The following is a 24,101-nucleotide window of genomic DNA, read 5'->3' as shown; positions in this document are numbered from 1 at the left end:
GCTAGGGGAGCTGCTATTTTAAAAGAGAAGTATAAAATATGAGAAAAGCGGCATTTAATGTCTAACTCCATGAAATGAAAATAATTGGAAAGTGAGTTAGTAGTAGCTAAAGGGTGAGAATGTTTATCCAGGAAGCACACCTTGATGGCCAGAATCGTCTTTTTTTTTTTTTTTTTAATTAAAGGAAAGTTGAGTATCAAGAGGATACAGAGATATAATCGACCTTACACACTTGGTGTGTTTAAAATACAATCCCTGGTGTTTGTTCTCATCTCAGGAGCGCGGGCTTGGTTTTCGTTACCTATCGGATTTCAGGAAGGCTGACTTGAGATGCGGCGTTGCCATTTCCTGGGCCCTCACTTATTCTTTTTTTTCCGGCGCTGTCAGCCAGATCCTTTGTTGTGCCTGCTCTGCATTCATTCTCTCTGCCCTCACACCTCCAGACAGTGGGATGAGGATTTTTCCCGGGCCTTGCAGGAAGAGCTCCGGACGGCCACCGTCTCAGGCATCAGATAAAGGGCAGCTTTAACCAGCCAGTGGGTGTCGGGGCTGGGTCGGCGCCACGCCGGGAGCAGACACGCTTTTGTGTCGGTGTTTGTCTCCGCGGCCGTCCGACCCCCGGGCAGGAGGCGCGGGCCGCGACCCCCAAGGAGGCGGGGCCTCCGAGCCGGGCTCCGCCTGGTGTGGATTTCACGGTCTCCGCCGCCGCCCTCGTTTGTTCCGTTACATCGCCCTGTCCTGAGCTAAGAACGCCAGTCGTGGCTACCCAGGAGCCCTCCATGGCCTTCCTTCCACCCAACTCTGCATTTTGCTTTCCCCCTCGCTTTCTCGTTTTTCCTCGTTAACAGCATCCTGGCAGGGCGCTTGGCAAAACTCAGGCTAAAAACAGAGAAAAGAGAGGAAAAGGACAAATTCGGTGCACCTGCCTCCTTCCTCCAGAGTTTGCGAAGGATCTTAACCATGTCTGAGTCGGGGGAGGTTAGTGAATTTGGCTACATCATGGAATTGTTAGCCAGAGGCAAGGTAAGTGCCGGGGCGCGCGGAGCTGCGGCCTGGGTTCCGCCCCCAACCCCACCCCGCGCCCCCAGCTCCGGGCACTACTTGGCCTGTGGCTGCAGGTGTCCCGGGCCCTGGCAGCCCCCGGGGAGGGCGGGACTGGAGTCCCAGGTCCGTGTCCTCAGCCAGGACGCCCAGCCGCTGCTGAAAGCAAACCAGACGTCTGACCTCCCACCCTCTCCACCCCCATTAATAGCGCGGCATCTCTGAAATGAGCCAAAAAGGACTTGGCCAGCTGGGTGACGGCGGGGGCTCTGGGGACCGAAAGGGGCAAGGGCTTAGCCTGCGAAGATGGGCAGGAGGGCCGGGCGTTGGCCAGGGGGCGCTCCTCGACGCGCCCAGGGCTCCTAAGCGTGGTTGACATCGTGTGGTTGACCTGGTCTGTCCAGGCGCAGAGTGCGGAGGGAAGGCTGGACCAGACGGTGGATAGGCTATGACGGTGGGATCGGGTTCACGCAGTCCGACCTTACGGCGGATAAGTAGGGGCAGAACCCCGGTTCTCCCAGCCCTGGTGTTTTCAGGTCCTCGGCCGTTGTCCTAGGCCCGGAACATTTCAGGCATCCTTCCTTTGGAGGGCAGAGGGAGATGCAAAGGCGCCGGGTTTCAGCCAGGCACCTGTTCCTTTCGGAGTCCTTTGGAAACCCAGGCTGGCGCTGTCGGTGACGCCTGGTGACCCTGCCCTCTGCCGGGCGGAGTGGCGCCTTGCTGAAGCGGAAAGCCTTGCCGGAGTCTGCCTTCCGAGCTACATCTGAGAAAGTGCCTGGAGAGGCTCCTATGTGGTTTACAGGCGGGAAGAACTGGGAAATGTGAAGGTCCCGCGGTCCGCCGGGATTCGTCTGTGCTTAGAAAGCGAGAAACGGCGTCTGCATTTGTCCTCTGCAGCTGGAGTTTCGAGAAAAGGTTATGGCACAGACGAGAAAAAGATGCCCTGCGCAAGGTCATCATGAAAAGAAGGATGATCTGCAGCTATGCTGTGAGCCCCTGGAACATGAGTCTCGTATCTCACCAATCCCGGCAACGTGGATGCTTCAGGCCAGACAGTGCCACGGCTGGGGAGCAGGTTAACGTCCTCCCTGACCAAAGGGTCCCGGGCTAACTGTGGGCCTCCTGAATTCCCTCTCTTGTTGTGCAAACAAGGAATACACGCACCCAAAACAGAATGCCTATTCACTTTTCTTTTAGTAGAGGGAGTGTTTCAGGCCATCCCTGACATTTACACCCTGGACCAGAAGCAGAAACGGAGGACACCAGTTCGACTTTCTTTCATGTCCCGAGGCTCCATCCTACGCTTCGAGGGGCCTCCAGCACACGCGTAGGGACATTCTGGCCAGCATCTCCAAGCTCTTTGTCGCCCCAAACAGCTTCCCCTTGGCCACAAGCACCTCCCTTCGCCACCCCCGGTCTGGAGTGCGTACCACAACCCTCTCCACCCTCTGGAGGATCGACCCTGGGGAGAGAAGTTCAGAAGAAAGTGCTGAGCGAGGAGGCTGGCTTCCAGGGGGCAATCCTGGCCTGTCTAAAGCACACAGCAGGACCCTGGTTGCCCAGGAACCAGACGGGGGAGGAGGATGCCTTTTGTTGGTTACAAAATCAATGGCCCACCCTAGATGGGATCAGGAGCAGAATGGCTGAGAGGTCAGTTTAGGCCCCTGGTGCTCAGGCATTCTTCAGAGTTAGCTGGAATTGTATTCCTTGGCTAATACTGTCCTTCAGTAAGCAGGCAACACTTGATATTAGGAGAGAATAGTTTTGAGGTAGGATCCAGGGATCTGCAAGTTGACATCCCAGGTGATTATGAAGCAGGCAGGTGAACTTCTCATGAACACTAAATGGGCAAGGAGGGCGGAATCATTCATGAACCCTTAAAACGTCTTATAATAAAGTTAGGTGAAGAAAACGAACCTCTTGCAATTAGCATTGTGTTTCACAGTACGCTCACTGTAGTGAAAAAAGACGACTCAGAACCTCCTGGCTTTATCCCCTGAATTTCTCTGCCTCACTCTCCACTAGGTGGACCCTCTTCAGAAAAGGGCCTGTAGCCGATGTGGAGGCGTGAGCTCAGCTGACTTCCAGAGTCAGAGGGGCAGGTGTGCCTGTGAAATCTCTGGGGTGGGAAAGTGGACTCTCACAGTAGGGTCTCTGCCTTTTATCTGGTGGAGTGAGGGGTCAGGAGTAGCCTCTTAACCATTACAACTCAAGCTTCTTCTCTGCCCTCTTTCCTTATAACTCTGCTCCTCCTGGTTCTGCTTAAACCCTCCTCATATACGTGATTATATAGGATTTGAACACTGAATACCTTACTGAGCATTAGCCATGGACTAACAGACCTCTGAGGTTTGACTTGCTTTCTTTTCCTCTGAGAAGTTAGGTTCCACTTTGTAGCTCAAGTTGGTAATGTAAAGAATAATATGAAATGGATCTAATTACACCAGGTTTGTGAAGTTTAAAACAAAAGAGTTGAGGCTCTTGTCTTCTTGCCCCCTCCCCTTTCCTCCCCTTCCTTCAAAGTTGGGACCAGTGGGTTGACCATCATCATAATTTCTTTCACTTTTCTCTGATGGCTTTAAAATTTTAAAACATTTAATATATGGTCATTGCAAAATATCGGAGAAGGCAATGGCATCCCACTCCAGTACTCTTGCCTGTAAAATCCATGGATGGAGGAGCCTGGTAGGCTGCAGTCCATGGGGTCGGGAAGAATCGCATACGACTGAGCGACTTCACTTTCATTTTTCTCTTTTATGCATTGGAGAAGGAAATGGCAACCCACTCCAGTATTCTTGCCTGGAGAATCCCAGGGACGGCGGAGCCTGGTGGGCTGCCGTCTATGGGGTTGCACAGAGTCGGACACGACTGAAGCGACTTAGCTTGCAAAATATTCAAACTTTATCGAAAACTTTACAAAGTCAAAGGTGGAACTTCACTCCCACCTCCAATCCACTGCGTTTCCCAGGGGCAGCAGTTTTCTTTGTGTCTACTTCAAATTAAATTAGCCTGCCGTTGTGTTCTCTGAATGTGGGAGGTGAGCCTTTCATCTCAGGGTAACATAAAACCCACATGATGAACTTGATCAGCTTATTGACTCTACTGTGATGATTACTTTAATATTTAAAGTACACAGTGATCTCTCCCACTGTGGTCTTTCTGTTCATCCAACAATACTCTATGAGTATGGGTGATACCTATGATTTATTCTCAAGAGGTTTAAAAATCAATGTAAATGGACTCCTTATATTTCACTATCACAGAAATTTGTACCATTTCTGGAAGCCACTTTCTGAAGTTTGCGGTTTTTTTTTTTTTTTTTTTTTTCCCAAAAAACTTCATATTTTGTACTGGGGCCTAGCCGATTAACAATGTTGTGATAGTTTCAGGTGAACAGCACAGGGACTCAGTCATACATACACATGTATCTATTCTCCCCCAAACTCCCTTCCTTTTCAGGCTGCCACATAACATTGAGCAGAGTTCCATGTGCTATACAGTAGGACTTTGTTGGTTATCCATTTTAAATATAGCAGTGTGTAAATGCAGAGAAGGCAATGGCAGCCCACTCCAGTACTCTTGCCTGGAAAATCCCATGGACAGAGGAGCCTGGTAGGCTGCAGTCCATGGGGTCGCTAGGAGTCAGACAGGACTGAGTGACTTCACTTTCATGCGTTGGAGAAGGAACTGGCAACCTACTCCAGTGTTCTTGCCTGGAGAATCCCAGGGGCGGGGGAGCCTGGTGGGCTGCCGTCTATGGGGTCGCACAGAGTCAGACACGACTGAAGCGACTTAGCAGCAGCAGCAGCAGCAGTGTGTGGGTGTCCATCCCAAACTCCTTAACTATCCCTTCCCCCCATCCTTCCCCTGTTCAGCCCGCTGGCCTGTCTCACCCAGAAACCACAAGTTCCTTCTCTGAGTCTGTGAGTCTCTTTCTGTTTTGTAAGTTCACTCGTATCATATCTTTTTAGATTCCACAAATAAGGGATGTTATATGATGTTTCTGCTTCTCTGTCTGACTTACTTCACTCAGTATGACAGTCTCTAGGTCCATTCATGTTGCTGCAAATGACTGGGTAATATTCCATTGATACATGTACCACACCTTTCTTGTCCATTCCTCTGTCAACCTGTGAACATTCAGGTTGCTTCCATGTCTTGGCTATTGTACACAGTGCTGCAATGAACATCGGGGTGCATTATCCTTTCAGATCATGTTTTTCTCTGGATGTATGCCCAGGAGCGGGTCATATGGTAGGTCTATTTTTAGTTTTTTAAGGAACCTCCATAGTGTTTTCCATTGTGGCTGTACCAACTTACATTCCCACCAACAGTGTAAGTGAGTTCCCTTCTCTCCACACACTCTCCAATCTTATCGTTTGTGGATTTTTTTATAATAACCACATGGTTGATATGAAGTGATATCTCATTGTAGTTTTGATTTGCATTTCTCTAATAATTAGCAATGTTGAACACCTTTTCCTGTGCTTCTTGACCACATGTATGTCTTCTTTGGAGAAATGGCTGTTTGGTCTTCTGCCCATTTGTTGATTGGGTTGTTTGTTTTGATGCTGTTAAGTGTCGTGAGCTATTTGGAGACTAATCCCTTGTTGATCAGATCATTTGCAAATATCTTCTCCCAATCTGTGGTTTTGTTTTGTTTTTCTTCTGTAACTCATCTCTTTGGACTAAAAGAGAGCTTTCCAAATCTGTGATCAAAATCTAGCATTACACAATGCAGTGTTTTCAAACTGTTTTGGTCTCTAGAAAGATGTACCTTATTAATTTGTTATCATCTTCACACATTTATTTTTTCTACACCATTGCATACTTTTCTGGAATCATATAATGAAAACTTGATGACAGGAAACCTAGAAGAATTTATATTTAGTGTACGTCTTTATTTAGAGTTTAAACATATTTATATTTATGTAGTCATAGCCAGAAAGCACTTATTTCCTACAGTTCAATAGTTACTGTTAGGGCACATCCAAAGAGGCTTTGAAAAGCTTACATTTAATTTTAATAGAGAAACAGTGATGATTCCATTACTTGGTGAATTATTACTTTTAACTTTGAATATCTTTGTCACACAAAGAATTGAAGAACTTTTATAAACACAAAATTTGCTTTCAAACAAGATGCTTATGCACTGAAAGAAGTACGTTTGGAAAACCCTCAAATCTAGACTAGTGTGAAGTCTTAAACATCTCCTGGGACTAAAATAAAAATACCACCAAATGATCTGTTTCTGAAGACTCAATAGATAGCTGCTTACACAACTGGATCTAAACTGGGTGATAATACTAAGGTTGTACCCACTGCAAAGTGTTCTTTAAAATATTTTTTTATATCTTGGGATTGGGCAAAGTGTGTGTGTGTTGTGGGGAGGAGGGAACGCAAAGAGATTTAGGTGTTGGCAATATCACTTGAAAATGGCTAATTTTGTAAATATTAGAATTTTCCTCTGATGTTTTTACTATATTGCTCAAAGATAATTTGGGAGGGAAGAACTTTCTGTGAAATGACTTTGTCAAATAATGTTTAATCACATTTTCTATGAAATTGTAAATTATATGTTAGATGTTTACCTGTGGGCAGTGCTAAAGTAGGGAGGCTAGAGTGAGTCTCAGGTTTGAATCTTAGCTCTTGGTGTGTAGGCATGTGTCCTTGATGGTATTACTTAATCTCTGGATAAAGCTGGAGAGAAGTTGTCATTGTTACATGTCCCCTCTGAAGGGAAGTATACCTATTTCACAGGGTTATTGCAAGGATTAGATGAATATTTTGTGCAAAGTTCCTAACACTGTTATTAGCACCTAGTAGGCCTTCAATAAGTAAAGCTATTACATCTACTTACTTTGACGATAGGTTTTGGTCTTGAGACACCTTATATGCAAATTATGATTATTTAACAATGGAAGGTAGAGGTGCCAGATAAAATGCCAGATGTAGAGTTAAATTTGAATTTCAGGTAAACAACCAATTTTTTAATCTAAGTATATCCCATTCAATATTTGAGATATACTAAAAAAAAGTTCATTATGTATGTGAAATTCAGATTTATCAGGGTGTCCTATGTTTTTATTTGCTAAAACTGGAAACCCTAAGTATAGGAATAGTGAGACGCAGTTATAGGGACCTGCTAACAGCCTCTAAGTATTATTGATGTTCATCCTAAGTTGGCTAAAGGACCCCTTTGTCTACCAGTTATGCAGCCAATACACTCCTGTCATTAATGGGAACATGTCTACCAGGGCAGCGCTGTGTACCTCCTACCAACTCTGAAATTGTTGGTCTGGTGCTACCAGTTAGCCCATGAATGCCTCCTGGATTTTCTTTTAAACAAACAAAAGCTTGAAATGGATGAGGAGATAAAGTTTATAAAATGTCAGACATGAGTGTATGGAATAAGAGCATGTAATTGTGTTAAACTGAGCAGTAAGGGGAGTACTCCAGCAGCTCAGAGTAAGGGGAACTGATCAGTGAGAACTAGACCCATGAGGATGGAGACTAGATCTGCAGCTTGAAAGGTGAGCAGAAGTTGGCCCATCAAGGGAAATCTGAACTTCCTGGCTGGCTGGACTCCTCTCCTCTGAGGTTGTTCCCATAGAAACTCTTTATGACAGGTGAGCTGGGCCTGCCAGAGACTCAGGTCAGTAACTGGTAAGTGTCATTTATTGTCCCTTTACCTGTAACTTCCTGGTACCCAGCAGCACAGACAGTGCATGTGCCAATCTACTGGAATGCCCTGTGGTTTGACTTCATTGCCACCTTCCTCACCACCTAAGTCCAGGGCTCTCTTAATTGAAAACCCAGATTGTTTCCAAACAGGGGGCAAGGTTTAGGAGTGTGCTGGCCATGTCACCTGATTGCTCATTCTTGCTCAGGATATACTCACAGAATGGTACTCTGGCTGTTTGACCTCAGACTGAACAGATGAAGAGCCAGTGGTGCCTCATGGCACTGACTGAGATACGCACCATGGCCATTAGGACATGACTCAGCCTGGAATTTAATCTCTTGTGTGGTATTAGGAATCAGTGTGGAAAGAGAGCTGGTTAATTTAATGAATACTGTATAGCCTAAAGGGTATCAGGTTTATATTTTAAGTGTGAGCTCATGAACATTTTTTGGGCCTCTATTTTACCAGACCTGAATAATGTGTGTGTGTGAGTGTGTGTGTGTGTGTTTTGGGAGTGGTGGTTGTTAGCAGGTGAAGGAGGAGAAATTGTCCTTTTGGACTTCATGAAACAGATAGATTCGAAACAGTTCATGGCCCTGTGATAGAAGAGCAATTACACAATGCCAACAAGCATAAGATATCATAATGTAGGCAAGAGTATAAAGGTCAAGCGACTGAGTGGGTGACAGATGTGGAATAGGCTTCCTTGTGTTGAATTTTGACCCATGTTTTAAAAGAAACTTGGAAAAGAAGGTACTAGGATACTCCAAACTGAGGGGGAGGAGGCACCAAGGGATAGTGTATGCAGGACAAATTGGGAGAATAGGGATTTATAAAACAAAACACATCTTCTGTGTCATTCCTACTTAAACATCTTCAAAAGCTTCCCAGTACCTACTAAGAAGAAGCATGGTAGTTCTGGGCCCCACATACAATACTGGACTCTTGTGTTTCTGCAAGAGCATTTGAAGGCTGTCAGAGAGAGGGATGGGGAAAGGAGAGAGAAGGATTTTTTAAAATCTCCAAACCCATAGGACTTTCAGTTGAGCAACTGAGAAAGGTATTGGTTCTCTTTGATAGATGGATGGGTGTTGGGAGAAAGTGATAAGATGACCCCAAGCATGGCAGCCATGGGAAGAGCAATGACTAGGTAGGTGGGAGAGTGGCAGTTTAGACTGGTGGTTTTCAAATTTGCTATCTTCTTACCAATATTCACCCTCCCCTGTTTTGCTTTTAAAAGTATATGGATGAGTTTACATAAGTATAAAAACGGTTATGGGTTAAATTACATTAAAAAGTTTCTAGAACTAAAACAGGTACATACTATAAAGTGCAAACAATACAATGTGGAAGGAAAGTGTCTACAATGGAAGGAAAGTGTCTTCCACACCTGCTTCATCCCCTTACTTCTTCACAACACTGTTAGCATTTCTTGTGCTCTATTGCAGACACTTTTATTTGCTTATTTGTGCACATAAACAATATGCCTGCTTGTCTCATCTTTTTTATTTTTGCCAAAATGGCAACATACAGAATCCATATGGTTTTTTTTTTTTTTGGTTTGTTTTTACACTATTTTAGAAGTCCTTTCTCATCAGTGCATTCATTTTAACTGCTAAATAGTATTCCATGGTGTGAATGTGCATTATGAATGGTAGATATTTAATTTCTACAAATAAAGTCCCTCAGAGATCTGTGTACATATTTTTGTGCACACACACACACACACACGTCTTTCAGTGGGAAAATTATTAGAAGTGGAATTGCTTAAAAGTAGAAGCACTGAAATTTTTTGATAGGATTTGCAAAATTTCCCTTCAAATAAACCAAACCAATCTGCACTATTACAAAAAAGTTTGAAGGTGCCTGTTTCCCCCATTCTCAACCAAGTGCATTGAGGTAACTTTTGAACTTTGAGAATAAGATGGAAAATGGCAACTTACTGGCATTTGATTTGCATAATGGAAGGACTTTCAAGTTTACTTGCAGCCAAATGTTGTCTCTACAGTTTTTTTTTTTAGTTCATGTTAACGAAACCTAATCTCTTTTAGTTTGTACTTTAACTGATTCGTTTTGGACTAACGCACTATTCAAGTGGGGTGGTGTAAGATTAGAGAGACAGGGTAATTATTGAACCCAAAACCATAATTAAAAACAAAAATTGGTTTATGATGCTTATTAATGGTTGAGCCTTTTAAAATGTATATGAGAACATGGTGTCGGACATCGTACAGGCTACTAAGTTTCGCAGGCATTTATTTGCCTCAGTTCCCCCGGATTAGGACGATTCAGACCCCGTGGGGAGGAAGCAGCCTCAACTCGAGCCTGTAAAGCCAGGCAACCAGGCATTACTCGGTGAGGTGTTCATCCTCTCTGCACCTTATCTGTAAACTGAGGGCATTCCATTAAAGACCATTGCTACGGTCCATTGCTGTTCTCAATTGTACCCTGCCACACTGTCATTTAATTGTCGTCTGGAGAAGAGGCTACCTCTGCTGACAGTGCTGTGGAAAGACGGCGGAACTGGTCACAGCGAGAGACTTGTCCCAAAAGGAAATAAAAGTGGGAAGCGGGTCAAAACCTACTCGGGATTCCGCGCTACAGCTCTGCGGTTCCCTCGCCCAGCTGTTTGTTTAGAGCGCCTGTTTTCTCAGTCTACACATAAGAGAATGGAATTATTTAGCCCGCTGGAAGGGCAGGGGCTTGATCTAACAAGACGGCTTTCAACAAACCCAGGTTCATTTGTTTTCGAATTGTCTTGAAATCTGGAGGAAACGCGCTTGGACTTCAGCAGGTGAATTTTGCGCAGCTAGTCTTCGAGCTCGGAGAAGGCAATGGCACCCCACTCCAGTATTCTTGCCTGGAAAATCCCATGGACGGAGGAGCCTGGTAGGCGGCAGTCCATGGGGTCGCACAGAGTCGGACACGACTGAGCGACTTCACTTTCACTTTTCATTTTTCATGCATTGGAGAAGGAAATGGCAACCCATTCTAGTGTTCTTGCCTGGAGAATCCCAGGGACAGGGAAGCCTGGTGGGCTGCTGTCTATGGGGTCGCACAGAGTCGGACACGACTGAAGTGACTTAGCAGCAGCAGTCTTCGAGCTGGAGAAGCTGGGCCTGACCACTGGCTGGGCGCGCCCACCAGCGGGTGCGTGGGTGTGGGAGCAGTTCAGGACCACCTGTCCCCATTTCCCCGCACCCTCCATGCCGGGGCTGGGTGGCAGGGACCCGCAGAGCAGCGGCGGCATGGACGGGACGCACACCCTAAGTCGGGTAGGAACGCTGCAATTCCTGGCCAGTACCCAGGGAGAGGGACCCCAACCCTGCGGCGTGTCCAAGCGCCACTGGGCAAGAACGTGCCGTGCGTGACGGCGCCGCGCCTTGGTGTGTAAAAGCAGAAGCAGAGCATGAGTGCCTGGCGAGCACCCTTTAGGGAACGTGCAGCTCGCCTTGCGCATCGGGCCGAAGAGGAGGGGTGCGGGGCTGGGGCAGGGACCCGCTCGGGGAAACCCCCGGCCCGGGTAGGGCGGTGTGAGCCGGCTCTTTCCCTGGTCGCCTCCCTGCCGCGCGCGGCACCGGTGCGACAACATGGGGAAGGAGGTCTGGGCTCGGCCTCGCCTCACCGCCCCGTCTAGGGTCAGGAAGTGGTGCTTGTCTGTGATGCTCAAGGCGCGCTTTACCGAAGGCGCGGACGTCCGGAGGCAGAGCCGAGGGATGGCGCGGAAAAGCGGCCCAGGATGCAGGCGGCTGCGGCGCCGCGGGACCGCTCCACCTCGGCCCCGCCCCGGCTCGGCCCTCCGCCGCCGCCGCCCCTTCCCCGCCTTCGCTTCCGCCCCTCCGAGGCTCCCGACCCCGTCAGGGGGCTTCGGCCGCGGCTCGGGCGGGCGCGCCGGGCGGCAGGGAGCGGGCCGAGGCGGCGGCGGCGGAGCACGGGGATCCCGGCGCAGGCCACACCCGCCCGCCGCGCGGCCGCGGGCCTCCCCGCCCCCTTTGTGCGGTGGGCGCTGTCGCCCGGGCGACGCCGCCGCCCCGCCCCGCCCCGCCCGCCGCGGCCCGCGCCTGGGTCTCCGCGCGGCCGCCCGCCCCGCCGCAGTCCGCAGGAGCCGCCGCCGCAGCCGGTCGCGGGCCGCGATTCCCGGGGCCGTCGCAGGAGCAGAGCTCGGCTCTCCGCGCCTGTGCTGTAGTCCGCCCTGGCCGCCTCCTGCCCGCGTCGGTCCGCTGGCCGGGGCCGGCTGACCAGCTTGCCCTCCGGGTCCGAACCGAGGCTCGGCGGCCGCCGCGGGAACCCGCCCGCCAGAGCCTCCCCGGGGCCGCGCGTCTGCCTGCTGGGGCCCTGCCGTTGATGACACCGAGGCTGCGATGGAGGGGGACGGCTCAGACTCGCTGGTGGGTAGGGGCGCGGCGGCTGCCTCAGCCCCGAGGGCGGCGCGCCGGGTACCCGCGCGCTCGGTCTCCGCTGCCCTGAGCCGGGAGCGAGCCTCTCTTCCCGAGGAGCGGGGGCGGGCGTGCGGTGGCCCCGCTTCCTCTTCGCCTTCCGCGCCCCGGGCCGGTTCTGTAACCCCGGGCGCCCCCTGTCTGCCCCTGGGAGGGGAGGGTCGGATTCGAGGTCACCCGGGCCCGGAAGGGGGCGCCCCTCGGGCGCGGCGATGGCCCACCTGAGAGCCTCGGGGAGTTGGGGAGGGGCTCTCCAGTGGCCTTCAGACTGCCGAATTCGCCTTAAGGAGTCGGGGGCCCGCCGCGGCCCCGGGCGCCGGGACCGCCGCCCTTTGTCCCGGAGCACGGCGGGGCTGGCGCTCGAGTCCTCCTCGGACCCCCGCGAGCCCGGCCCGCGGTCGCCGCGAGCGCTGGCTCTTCCCCGGCTTTGCCTGCCCGCGCGGGGCGGACTTGCTCCGGCAGCTGTCGGGGTTCAAGTGCTTTTGTTTCAGGGAGTCGGGTGTGCAGTGCAGTTCTTCTCAACTTGTTGGTTTTCCGTCGAACCTCATTTATTTTGAAATGGCTTAATTGGGGGAGCCACCACACCACATTTCTAGTAATCAGATTGCTTCCCTTCAATGTATGTAAAATGAACACTCGTTTTTCTTTTGCGTAAGAATTGCTTTATATCCATCGTGATTAGAAAGCTTGTACACTGCTCTGTGTACAAGAAAAGTGGAAATGATTTTAGATCTTCCAATGAGAGGTAAACCTCCCATAAAATAGGGCGTGAGAATCTGTTTTGGATTTTGAAAGACAATATTTCCCTTTGAATTAGGTGTCAAATTCTTTATGAAATGAGATAGGATGTGAAGATTCTGTATTCTTTGATGTGAATTGTGAAGTGTGGATATCTTCCAGATTTTCTAAAACTGACGTGATGCGGGCTTTACTAAATAATTTATTGAGTGATGCAGCAAGAACCGCTGCATTGCACGACCCACGGACAGTGATAAAGCCCGTTGGCTGAAGTACTGTCGTCAGGGATTATTAACTCACTTGGTGTCATTTTAAGGGGAATAGACTCGCATACATTTTTATTTAACTAAAAGAAGTGAATTGATTCAGTTTTAATTTTCTGTGTGTAGTTGAAATGGTTGACTAACGTTGTACCATTATTACAATTGCAAGGATGCTAAATATAGATTCATAGCACCTGAAGCTTGGGATCCATGGAGGGAAAACTGCACAGGCAAAGGATGGGAAAGCTGGTATGAGGTCATTAGACCTTTATAGTTGTGATGAGTCTTAAGTGTTTCTCATTGAAAATATTGCAAGCTTGTAGCATTGAGAGCACTTATACTGGTTCTTTGTAATCCTCCCTACCCTTTTAGTATTCATAAAGTGCTTTCAACATAACTGCTTTGGTATTCAGCCTGAGAACCTCAAGTATTTTACATACATTACAGTTTCTGCATGTGGAAAATGATCACGTTTAATGTAGAAAATTGCTGATCATTCAGCTTGTAAGTAGATTTCAAATAGGATCCAGGAACATAATGGCTAGTCTAGTTTTTACCAGCTCCTGTTACTTGTCAGTTACAGAGCTAATGTGCTAAATAGGAATAATCCTGTTCTTAGTGCTGCATTCTTTTTTTTTTTTGGTGCTATATTCTTAATTTTTATTAAAGTAATCTACTTTCAGAATTTCACTGAAGGCGAAATATTATGGATGCCAAATATTTTATGCTAATTTTTCTCATATTTCAAATATATATATATATATATATATATACTTTTACCATCTCATGTAAAATCTCATGTCCGTTCGTTCACTTCTAGGCCAAGCGATGATGAGGGGGTGGATAAAATAATGGTGTAGACTTTCATAGCCCAAAAAGAAACTTCAGATTTTAAAAAATCTTTAATTCTTTTCGGTAGTAATTATATATGTATTTATACACGGGGTATAAGCAAGTTAATGTATTTACACACTAAAAGCCTTTTGTTCTGATTTCTGCTTCTCATTAAGGTTACCATTAAGAATATCGAAAGAGAGCTCATTTGCCCGGCATGCAAGGAGCTGTTCACCCACCCGTTGATTCTCCCTTGTCAGCATAGCATCTGTCATAAATGCGTGAAGGAGCTCTTACTGATGCTTGATGATTCATTCAATGACGTGGGGTCTGACAACTCCAATCAGAGCAGTCCTCGACTTCGGCTTCCCTCCCCTAGTGTGGATAAAATTGACAGAATTAGCAGACCAGGTATGTGGTAGAACCGGCTGATGAAGCTTGTTTATATGTTCAGAGATAATTGTAGAAGGGAAATTTCATCATTTTGGGGGTTAATCTTTCCAGGTGAATAAATTAAAACTGTACTTATACAAGAATCTCTCTCTCTCTCAAAATGAACTTTTAAAATGTCAGAATGAACTTTTAATTGTCTTTTGATATTCATTTAAAGTGGATATTAGATGTTGAACACCAGCTTTGTGTTAAACCCATTGTTAACTGTGTCTGTATTTTAGGGCATGTTCTATAACCCTGTGATGTCCTTTATAGGAGGGTTGAAATAATGGACTACTGAAGTACTTACTAGGGACTCTTCTATGTTTGGTAATAGGTAAATAAATATGCAAAATTAAAGGGTGAGACTATGTAATGCCTAGTCCCAGAAGCCTTTCAGAGTAATGTTATTTGGTATCATTCTAATACATTTTATTCTTCAGCCATTTTTTTTGATCCAGATTTTAAAATAACAATTTTGAACATCAGCTAAACAGTGGAATTCTGTAATAGTTTATAGAAGTAGATCTCAGTTCAGTTGAGTTGCTCAGTCGTTTCCAACTCTTTTCGACACCATGGACTGCAGCATGCCAGGCTTCCCTGTCCATCACCAACTCCGGGAGTTTACTCAAGCTCATGTCCATTGAGTCGGTGATGCCATCCAACCATCTCATCATCTGTCATTCCCTTCTCCTTCTACCTTCAATCTTTCCCAGCATCAGGATCTTTTCCAAGGGGTCAGTTCTTTGCATCAGGTGGCTGAAATATTGGAGTTTCAGTTTCAGCATCAGTCCTTCCAATGAATATTCAGGACTAATTTTCTTTAGGATGGACTGGTTTGATCTCCTTGCAGTCCACGGGACTCTCAAGTCTTCTCCAACACTACTGGGATGGTATTTTTTTCTTCTGAACATCTATTGCAGGATTAATGTAGATCAAAATGAATTTGAAATCACTGGGAACAAGGCCATTGGAAAATTAAGGGCCAGAATGAGCAGTGAGAATCAAGGGGAGGCAAAGGTTTGGATAGAAATGTCACAGCCTTACCTTCAGCACTTCCTTCCTGTTGAGGAGAGTCCTCTAGTGGCCATGAGCACCAGATCTCAGGGCTTCAGCTCTGCCTAGTTTGGGCTTTGAAGTTTCCAGTTTCATCCTTTGTCCACTCTATTTCTCTCTCTTTCGTTTAGGAGTAACTTTTTAATATTGTAAAAAAAAAAAAAAACAAACAAACCCAAAAACAAAACTTTTTTTTTTTAAATCAGAAAAAGATCTTTTTCTCATTTGCATGCTAGAGAATGCCATCACCTCTGGTTGTGCTATGGTACGGAATCTCCTTGGGCAGTATTTGTGTCTGTGTGTTCCATTAGAGAGTGGATAAGAGGAGATTTGTGCTAAGAGTGGTACTATGGTATTTTAAATCCATGAATTTTTCTTTAAATGGTAATCACTAGTTGCTTGGAGGGTATTTTACGCACATAAAAGTTGTATGTGTATACATAAAAGGGAGCATTGGGTAACTGGGAGGTGCAGGGTGCATGAGGGTGGAGAGGGCTTTGCTCTTTGTGAAGTTATCACTTTCATGTTTTCCTCCTGAGAGGAGACTGGTGTACTGAGGAGGGTAGGAAAGACGGTGATAGCTTGAAACCATTCTACCAGATAAAAGTTCATCTTCTATTAGTAGATTCTTAGAGAATAATTAGGGACCCTGGCTTGATTGATGAACAAGATCCACTTTTTGTATACTAATGTTCAGCCCAGTCCATTAAATGAGATTCTAGTTAAATACTAGTATTTTTACTGATCTTTAGATTGAGCTCACATGTGTATTTCATGAAATTCTTTATTATATTTAGGCTTTTAATGTTAAGACTTGGTTAGTTTTTATAGAATCAGTATAAAATATGAATAAAAAATAGTTAACTGTTTCTGTTTCCAGGAACTTACCTAGCCCAGCAGTTGGTAGCCATTCAATAAATATTTGTCGCATGGATGTTGAATGGCAAACGTCTGCTATGAGATTTGTATAGAGCATGCCATAATGGCTTATCTTCATTGATAATGGCATTGTTTTCCAGGACAAGAGATCAAAAGTAGATTTACTAGATATGTTCTTCCCTCTTCTTTAGGAAGAGCCCTTTTAATCTGAACTGTGTCCTGACAGGGGACAAGTTAGAAAGCTGCTCTGTGGAGAGTGATTAAAGGAAATAAGAATGTTTAGCTGGGAGAAGGGTGTGACTGCAGAATATGATGGCTGTCTCATGGGAGAGTAGTAGTGCTCTAGGTATGTTCGCAGCAGACGTTCCAGATCTGTCCAGTATACTGGCCACATATGGCTGTTGAGCACGTGAAACACGGTAGTCTGAATGGAGGGATACATGTGGAGCTCTTAGAAGGAAAAAATGAACATAAATATGTCTAATAATTTTATGTTACATTTTGAAATGATAGTTTTTGAATATATTACTAAATATGTATTTCTAAAATTAGCTTCACTTGTTTATTTTTACTTTTTTAATGTGGCTATTGGAAAATGGAGGAGGAAATGGCAACCCACTCCAGTATCCTTGCCTGGAAAATCCCATGGACAGAGGAGCCTGGCTGGGTACAGCCCGTGGGGTCGCAGAGAGTCGGACATGCCTGAGTGCACACACACTGGAAAATGTAAAATGATGTGTGGCTTACACTTTCACATGCATTTCTTTCAAATTGCATTGCATGTTTCATTTGACACATTTTAAAATAAAAGGACGCCTTGAAGGGAGAGCAAGATGTGTATCTATAACATTAGCATATTAAGTTGTAAAATCTAAAAGAGCTGTATAACTGTTCGTTTTTGGTCGTATATGTGTGTATATATATACACACAAGATTTTTCTCCCATTTTGTTGTCATGTCCCATTTGTCTGTTGTCATTAAGATACAATCAGTGTTAGTAATATTTATTTATTGTGCTGATTTCGGTCACTTAAAACAAGCAAAGATACTTTACTTTGACTTTGTATTTTCAACAGTTACCATAAGTAATTGTTTAAAAACACAAATATGTGATTGTTTAAAAACACAGATCCACAGGATGAAGTATAGGCTCTTAATTGCTGCACCAACAGTGTTTAATTCTGAACTGTGATAAAATAACCTCGATGAATGCTTTACATTGGTGGCTTTATATAAATACCATGTGTACCAGGAGGAACACATTTTTTACTGTCAATTCAATAATTGTGTTATGTGTAGGACACAGTTACTGCTTTATCTTTTGTTAACATGTTGTGAATCTTCTCTTTGAAATTAAATTCTAAATCCAGCTTTCTGTTCATTGTTCACAGCATCACAACGGAGATCTTTGGGGTGGAGAGGTAGAAAATGCTTTATTGCTTGTGTGGCCGCAGGCAGTATAGTGTTGGATTTAAATTAAATAACTTTATAGAGATAAATTAAAATCATCATCAGTGGTCAAGTCTTCAAAATCATGTAGAAAGTGAACAAATTGGGCTGACATGACTTAAAGGTCAACAGGACTAAATTTTCAAGCAAGTTCTGATGTTTTTAAAGGGAGTTCTGATTATTAGTGCTTGCATTTTGTCATATATGCACACACAGGTATATGTATCCATGATGGGATATTTTTAAAGAAAAAGACATCCCCTTGTTACTATTTTTTTAAATGTTACCTTAAAAATGCTTTACATTTACTTAATGGAGCAAAGCTTAAATTAACAGCCATATTGCTGCCTTGGGGAGGTTAAATAAGCCAGTACCTTAATTTGCCTAAATGTATTGATTATTTCCCTGGTGGCTCAGATGGTAAAACATCTGCCTACAACGTGGGAGACCTGGGTTCGATCCCTGGGTCAGGAAGATCCCCTGGAGAAGGAAATGGCAACCCACTCTAGTACGCTTGCCTGGAAAATCCCAAGGACAGAGGAGCCTGGTAGGCTACGTCCATGGGGTCGCAAGGAGTCGGGCGTGACCGAGCGACTTCACTTTGTTTCACTTTATTGATAATTTTGGTAGTTAATACCATAAATCTTTGCTTGTTTATGCATATGGTATGTTTTTTGTTAATATTTTAAATTATTTGGGATCTGAGTTTTAACATTTGGGTCTTTCTCATTGTGAATAAATAATGTACATTGCTTTTGTGTGAAAGGTGGGCCAACTCATCATATTAAAATAATTTCTTTTTTTATTCCAGTTGACCTTTAAAGTAAAATTGGCTACTTTTTTTTTGAGGGAAAATGCTGGTGATACCTTAAATTTTGGTGGAGAAAATAAACACCTGAAATATTACCCTTTTCTGTTTTCCTCACCTTCTTCTACATGGCTCAATTTAAAAATCTTAAGCCACTTCTAGAAGCCACACGTAATCCATTCTCTTATAGGTTTTAGTGAGACCCTGAGAATTTGAAGTGTTGAAACTTAGTAATTAGGAGGAGAGGTAGGAACAGTTTGCTTAAAAAAATAATTGCTCATTACCCACTTTTGATTCAAAGGGTAGTCGAGAAAGTTTTTGCAGTTTGAAAATCTAATACTCAAAGGGATAATGTAACTCATAGGCATCAGATGGTCAGAATGTGGCTGCATTAAGGTGGTGCGTAAGGCGGCAGCCTTTGCACAGCACCAGGGAGCCAGCATGATGTCAACTGAGGAGATACCGTCTACTGTGTGGCCAGGTAGTAACAGTGGGGAGTAGTTTGCAGCCAGAATATGGCAGAAGATAATGCAGTTGGAATAGGTCTGGGATTGGTGATGAATTTTTGTTTTGAAATACTCGATTTTGAAATGCTTTATTACTATTTTTTATCATTTAAGTGGGAAATTGTGATGGAAAGATGACTTTTGAGGGAGGATTTGCTATAAACCAGTTTGAAATAATTTTGGAGTCTTCATTTTTATGCTTAACTGGTTTAATCTGTCTTTGAAGTTAAAGGTATAGGGGGAAAGTGTTGATTCTGCAAAATGAGAGTGTTCAGATAATTAGCAAATATCATTAACCCAATGAATGGAATTTGACTTGGAAAGTTGTCTCGCTTGGCCTGTTTGCTGCTTTACCTTTCTAAGTGGTCATTACTCCCATCCTGTTATACCGTGCTTTCGGGCAGCACTGTCCACAGACCTTTGTGTGATCATGGAAACGCTTGACCCTGTGCCATACAAGAGGGTAGCCAAAAATGGCTTTTGACAATTTTAAATGTGGGTACTACCAAGGAATTGACTTTTTATATTAAATTTTAAGTAAATTTAAATAGCCGCACTTGGCTAATAGTTACTGGATTAGCAGAGTTATAGAGAAATATTGATTCTGTTATGTTTTATTCTTAGTTCTATTGACTTGATTTTTTTTTTTTCCATCTGGCTTACTTCTCAGAATATCTTTAGATTTGTCTTGTTTTCTTTATTGCCCTGAAGTATATTTTATTGTTTATTTTTATGAAAACGATGGTAGAAGATAAGACAGACAAAATAAAAGTTCTTTAGATTCATAAAAAAATTTTGAGAGCTTTTAAGATCTGTTTAGAAAAATAGCCAAGATATATTGATTTAATAGTTTGTCTGGTTTAAGTAGTTCAGTGTGATGCCTTACATCTTGTTTTTTATTGTAAAAACAAAAGAGGTTTACAGAAAAGGGATAAAACTTGTTTTTGAAATTTCTGAACATGAGGGTCAAAATCTGGGTGTCACCAGTGTACATGTTAAAGCATGATTTTACTGGCATAATTTATTTTTGTTTTTTCCCCATTACTTAATTGAGCACAACCTTCAATTCATAAAACCAATAATTCCTTTTTTTAAAACATTGACTGTTAAGATTAGTTATCCATTTTAATTTTTATCACCTAGTTCATGTGTGGAAGCATGTAACTAAATATGAATTTCCATTTGTTTAAACTTGACCACTGCACTGTATCACTTCCAGAATTATTTGGCTTGTTTTTTCACTAAATGAAATTTTCATTGGCATGTGTTTTAAAACTAGTTCTGCTGCTTATTTTATTATGTGCCTGCTGTGGTGTGAAATATCTCATACTATATTGCATGTTTTTGGAATTGTTACAAGGATATATTTTACATAGGATTTTCACATTTTTATGTGACTGCTTTCTTGGGTATATTTTTAAATGTAAAGTTTAAAAATGTCTAAATTTTTTGAAGATATTTAAAATTTAAAATAATGCAGTTGCATGCTTGTGGCATAAGTAGCTTTGGGGGCCTAATGCTGTTTTGCATGTTGTAAAGTCACTTCAAATGTCTCATACCGTGGACTGATCACTAAATTTTACCTATGTAGTGATATGTCAGACATCTTTTAAGATAGTCTTCAGTAATGATAGTAATGTTGCCTAGGCGATATTAATACAGCTGTTTAAAGATGTTTTCTAAATGTGATTTACTAGATTTAACCGCTCACTTTTGGTATTGGATAGTAGTATGAAAGAAGGCTATAGCCAAAACAGTTTGTGTTTGTACTTAGGGAGTTATTTTGTGGGCAACCAAGACTACCTGCTTGGACTAGATTTATGCAGGAGAGGAGGAAGCAGGATAGGCATGCCCCTGTGTTAAACAGACCACCCCAGACTCCTGCGAACCTGTGGGTAAGGACTGTCATGCCTTGGTTTCTTGATTTGTTAAAATCAGGATACTACTGAGGAAAGGTGTGTTGTAAAGTTACTTGTAGTATTTTTGGTATATCTTTTGGCTTACTGAATTAAACAATCTTAATGATTCTTTTTTTCAGGTCATAAGAAGATAATAAATGGTTGGTTCCTCTTAAAGTCACTACATTCTAGGTCTATGAATAAGCTTTTCACTCTCTTATAGATTGCATTGAATTAACTAATGATTTTGCCAACTGAATTTTCTAGATAAAACAATACTACAGTGGGATACCCTCTATTGCTTCTTAATAATTTTGTTGTCACGTATTTTTCAGAGAATCTGAGCTATGGATTTGATTGTTTTTTTTAATTTTTTAATTTCTTTTTATTTTTTTGTGCTATGGATTGTTTAACCAGAAAGTATGTATGGATACATAGATACAAAATTTTGCATGCAATTTCAAATAGTTTACTAAACTATTTGAATCTTCCTGTAATCAATCCATGGACCCTGCCTGGGTTAAGGGCTCCTGCCCTTTTGTGTATAAAGTCAGTTACTATCAATCAGCCAAGGATATTTTCATTTAAATGCAAGCCACATTCCTTTGGGTATGATGTATAAAAATAACCATGTTTATATAATTGTTTACTTTCAAAAAATCTTGACCCTGTGTAGTATTGTATGCTTCGTCCACATACCTGATTTAATATGGGATTTATATGGGATTTACTCTAGAATAATTTCTTTCATCTTTGATTTGATAACTTAGTAGCTTGGGCTTTTGTATGCCAAGGAAAAACCATTTAAAAAAAAAAGAATTTTCAGTACACGAACTGATTCATATGCAGCCACTTTGAGTATTACGTTCTTGGAATATATATGTAGAAACATACCTTTGCAAAACATGACTCCTTTTTTTTTTTCATTCTATTCATTTTCCTACCTATGTAACTAAACAAGAACTTATTAATTACACAGGCTGGAAGCGCAATTCACTGACCCCTAGGACAACCACTTTTCCTTGTCCTGGCTGTGAGCATGATGTGGATCTTGGAGAGCGGGGTATCAATGGTCTTTTTCGAAATTTCACTTTGGAAACTATTGTTGAAAGATATCGGCAGGCAGCCAGGGCGGCCACAGCCATTATGTGTGACCTTTGTAAGCCACCACCTCAGGAATCCACAAAGAGCTGCATGGACTGCAGCGCAAGCTACTGCAACGAATGCTTCAAAATTTACCATCCATGGGGCACTGTAAAAGCGCAGCATGAGTATGTGGGTCCAACCACGAACTTTAGACCCAAGGTGAGTGACGTTTCTATGAAGTTAGTGTATTAAACTTAATATGATGAGATGAATTATACCAAGTCCAGAACCTGACAGAAGGAAAATAATTTTAAAAGCTGACAGGAGAAATTAAGGCCTTATAGTTGGAGTTGCTGCTGCTGCTGCTAAGTCGCTTCAGTTGTGTCCGACTCTGTGCGACCCCATAAACGGCAGCCCACCAGGCTCCCCCGTCCCTGGGATTCTCCAGGCAAGAATGCTGGAGTGGGTTGCCATCTCCTTCCCCAATGCATGAAAGTGAAAAGTGAAAGTGAAGTCGCTCAGTTGTGTCCGACTCTTAGTGACCCCATGGACTGCAGCCCACCAGGCTCCTCCGTCCATGGGATTTTCCAGGCAAGAGTTAGTGTGTTGCTAAACGTCCCCAGAGCTTAGAAGGCAGTAGTATGGTTCACTCTATTAAAACACAATGATGTACAATACCTGAGTATTTGTAATGATTACTGAGAAATAGAGGAAAAGTTCTGTCAGATATACTCTCTAAAGACTGAGATAGTTAAAGTTAAAAAGCTTTTGTCCTTTAATATGACAAGCCTGTCATTGTCTAAAAGGTGTGGTTGGGCAACATCCTGACATTTTTAGTTACCTAAATTGTACCATGAATAAATAAGAGTAATTACAGCCGAATAGTTTGAAGCTTATGATATAATGGTTATATAGTATCTGAAGTGGAATTTGCATTTTTAAGTATTTGGGTAGTTTCTGTAATAATGTACAAAGGAACTTGATGAATGAAGTTATAGATGAAACAAAGTTGTCTCTGAATGGATATTTGTTGAAGCTAGATAAAGGATACATTGTGATTTATTTTATTATTCTTCCAGGTAAATAAATAAATAAACATTACTCTGTTTTTTGAAAAAGGATTCTATGCATTGTGGTTTGCCCTACTATGTGATTCAAAAGCAGAATGTGTTTTTGACATCTTCACTTAATACTGCTTTCTGATTTTATATAGATTTAAAACATGTAATTGATTCTTTTGATTGCTGTTCTCATTCCCCTAAACCTAGTAACTTGTGTGAATATGAATTCTATTTATGTTCTTAAACGTAAGACACTAAGCATAAGACATTTCCATAGAAAAATGGAAAAAAAAACCAGTCTTCAAAGTTATCTTGAAACTGTGAGCTGAATACTTCTCATTTCATATTAAATGGGGTAGGTGTGGTGGATTAAAACAGGAGCAGCCTGCGCCTGTGCTTTTTGGAATGACTTCTTTCTCAAATTGTGCCAGTGTAGCAACAGACTTCGGAGAAGGCAATGGCACCCCACTCCAGTACTCTTGCCTGGAAAATCCCATGGACGGAGGAGCCTGGTGGGCTGCAGTCTATGGGGTCATGAAGAGTCAGGCACGACTGAGTGACTTCACTTTCACTTTTCACTTTCATGCATTGGAGAAGGAAATGGCAACCCACTCCAGTGTTCTTGCCTGGAGAATCCCAGGGACAGAGGAGTCTGGTAGGAGGCCGTCTATGGGGTCACGCAGAGTCGGACACGACTGAAGCGACTTAGCAGCGGCAGCAGCAATAGACTTATTAAATACTTTAAAATTCGCTATTATATTCCTTAGCTCAGCTTAAATGCTTAAGGTCATAGATTTTTAAAAATTTATGACTTCAACCTAGTGTTTGATGTGTCCTTTAAAATATTAATTAAATTGATTAGTACTATTCTATCATGAAGGAACCTATAATTATTAAGTATGTTGGGCTTTAGTTTTTAGGAGTTAATT

The 24,101-nt window shown here is 43.4% G+C and overlaps 1 protein-coding gene across 5 annotated transcripts in view; it reads left to right on the top strand.

Annotated features, from left to right (window-relative positions):
- Window positions 1-833: 833 nt before the first annotated feature.
- The window catches only part of TRIM36 (tripartite motif containing 36), a 45,164-nt gene continuing 21,896 nt past the window's right edge, over window positions 834-24,101 (top strand). Inside the window, exons 1-4 of one of the 5 annotated variants that reach the window (XM_070377192.1) lie at window positions 834-1,023; window positions 14,174-14,408; window positions 21,166-21,186; window positions 22,005-22,330. In XM_070377192.1, the coding sequence (XP_070233293.1) occupies window positions 961-1,023; window positions 14,174-14,408; window positions 21,166-21,186; window positions 22,005-22,330 (645 nt within the window). In that variant the 5' untranslated portion in view covers window positions 834-960. Of the gene's footprint in view, window positions 1,024-11,791; window positions 12,115-14,173; window positions 14,409-17,755; window positions 17,786-21,165; window positions 21,187-22,004; window positions 22,331-24,101 lie in introns of those variants that run through there. The other 4 variants (XM_070377196.1, XM_070377194.1, XM_005890859.3 and 1 more) reach the window with 4 other exon arrangements.

The sequence above is a fragment of the Bos mutus genome, chromosome 10 (genome assembly GCF_027580195.1).
Source record: "Bos mutus isolate GX-2022 chromosome 10, NWIPB_WYAK_1.1, whole genome shotgun sequence".
NCBI classification, from domain to species: domain Eukaryota; kingdom Metazoa; phylum Chordata; class Mammalia; order Artiodactyla; family Bovidae; genus Bos; species Bos mutus.
The sequence above is the reverse complement of the archived record's forward strand: the minus strand, read 5'-3'. Positions and strand labels throughout refer to the sequence as shown.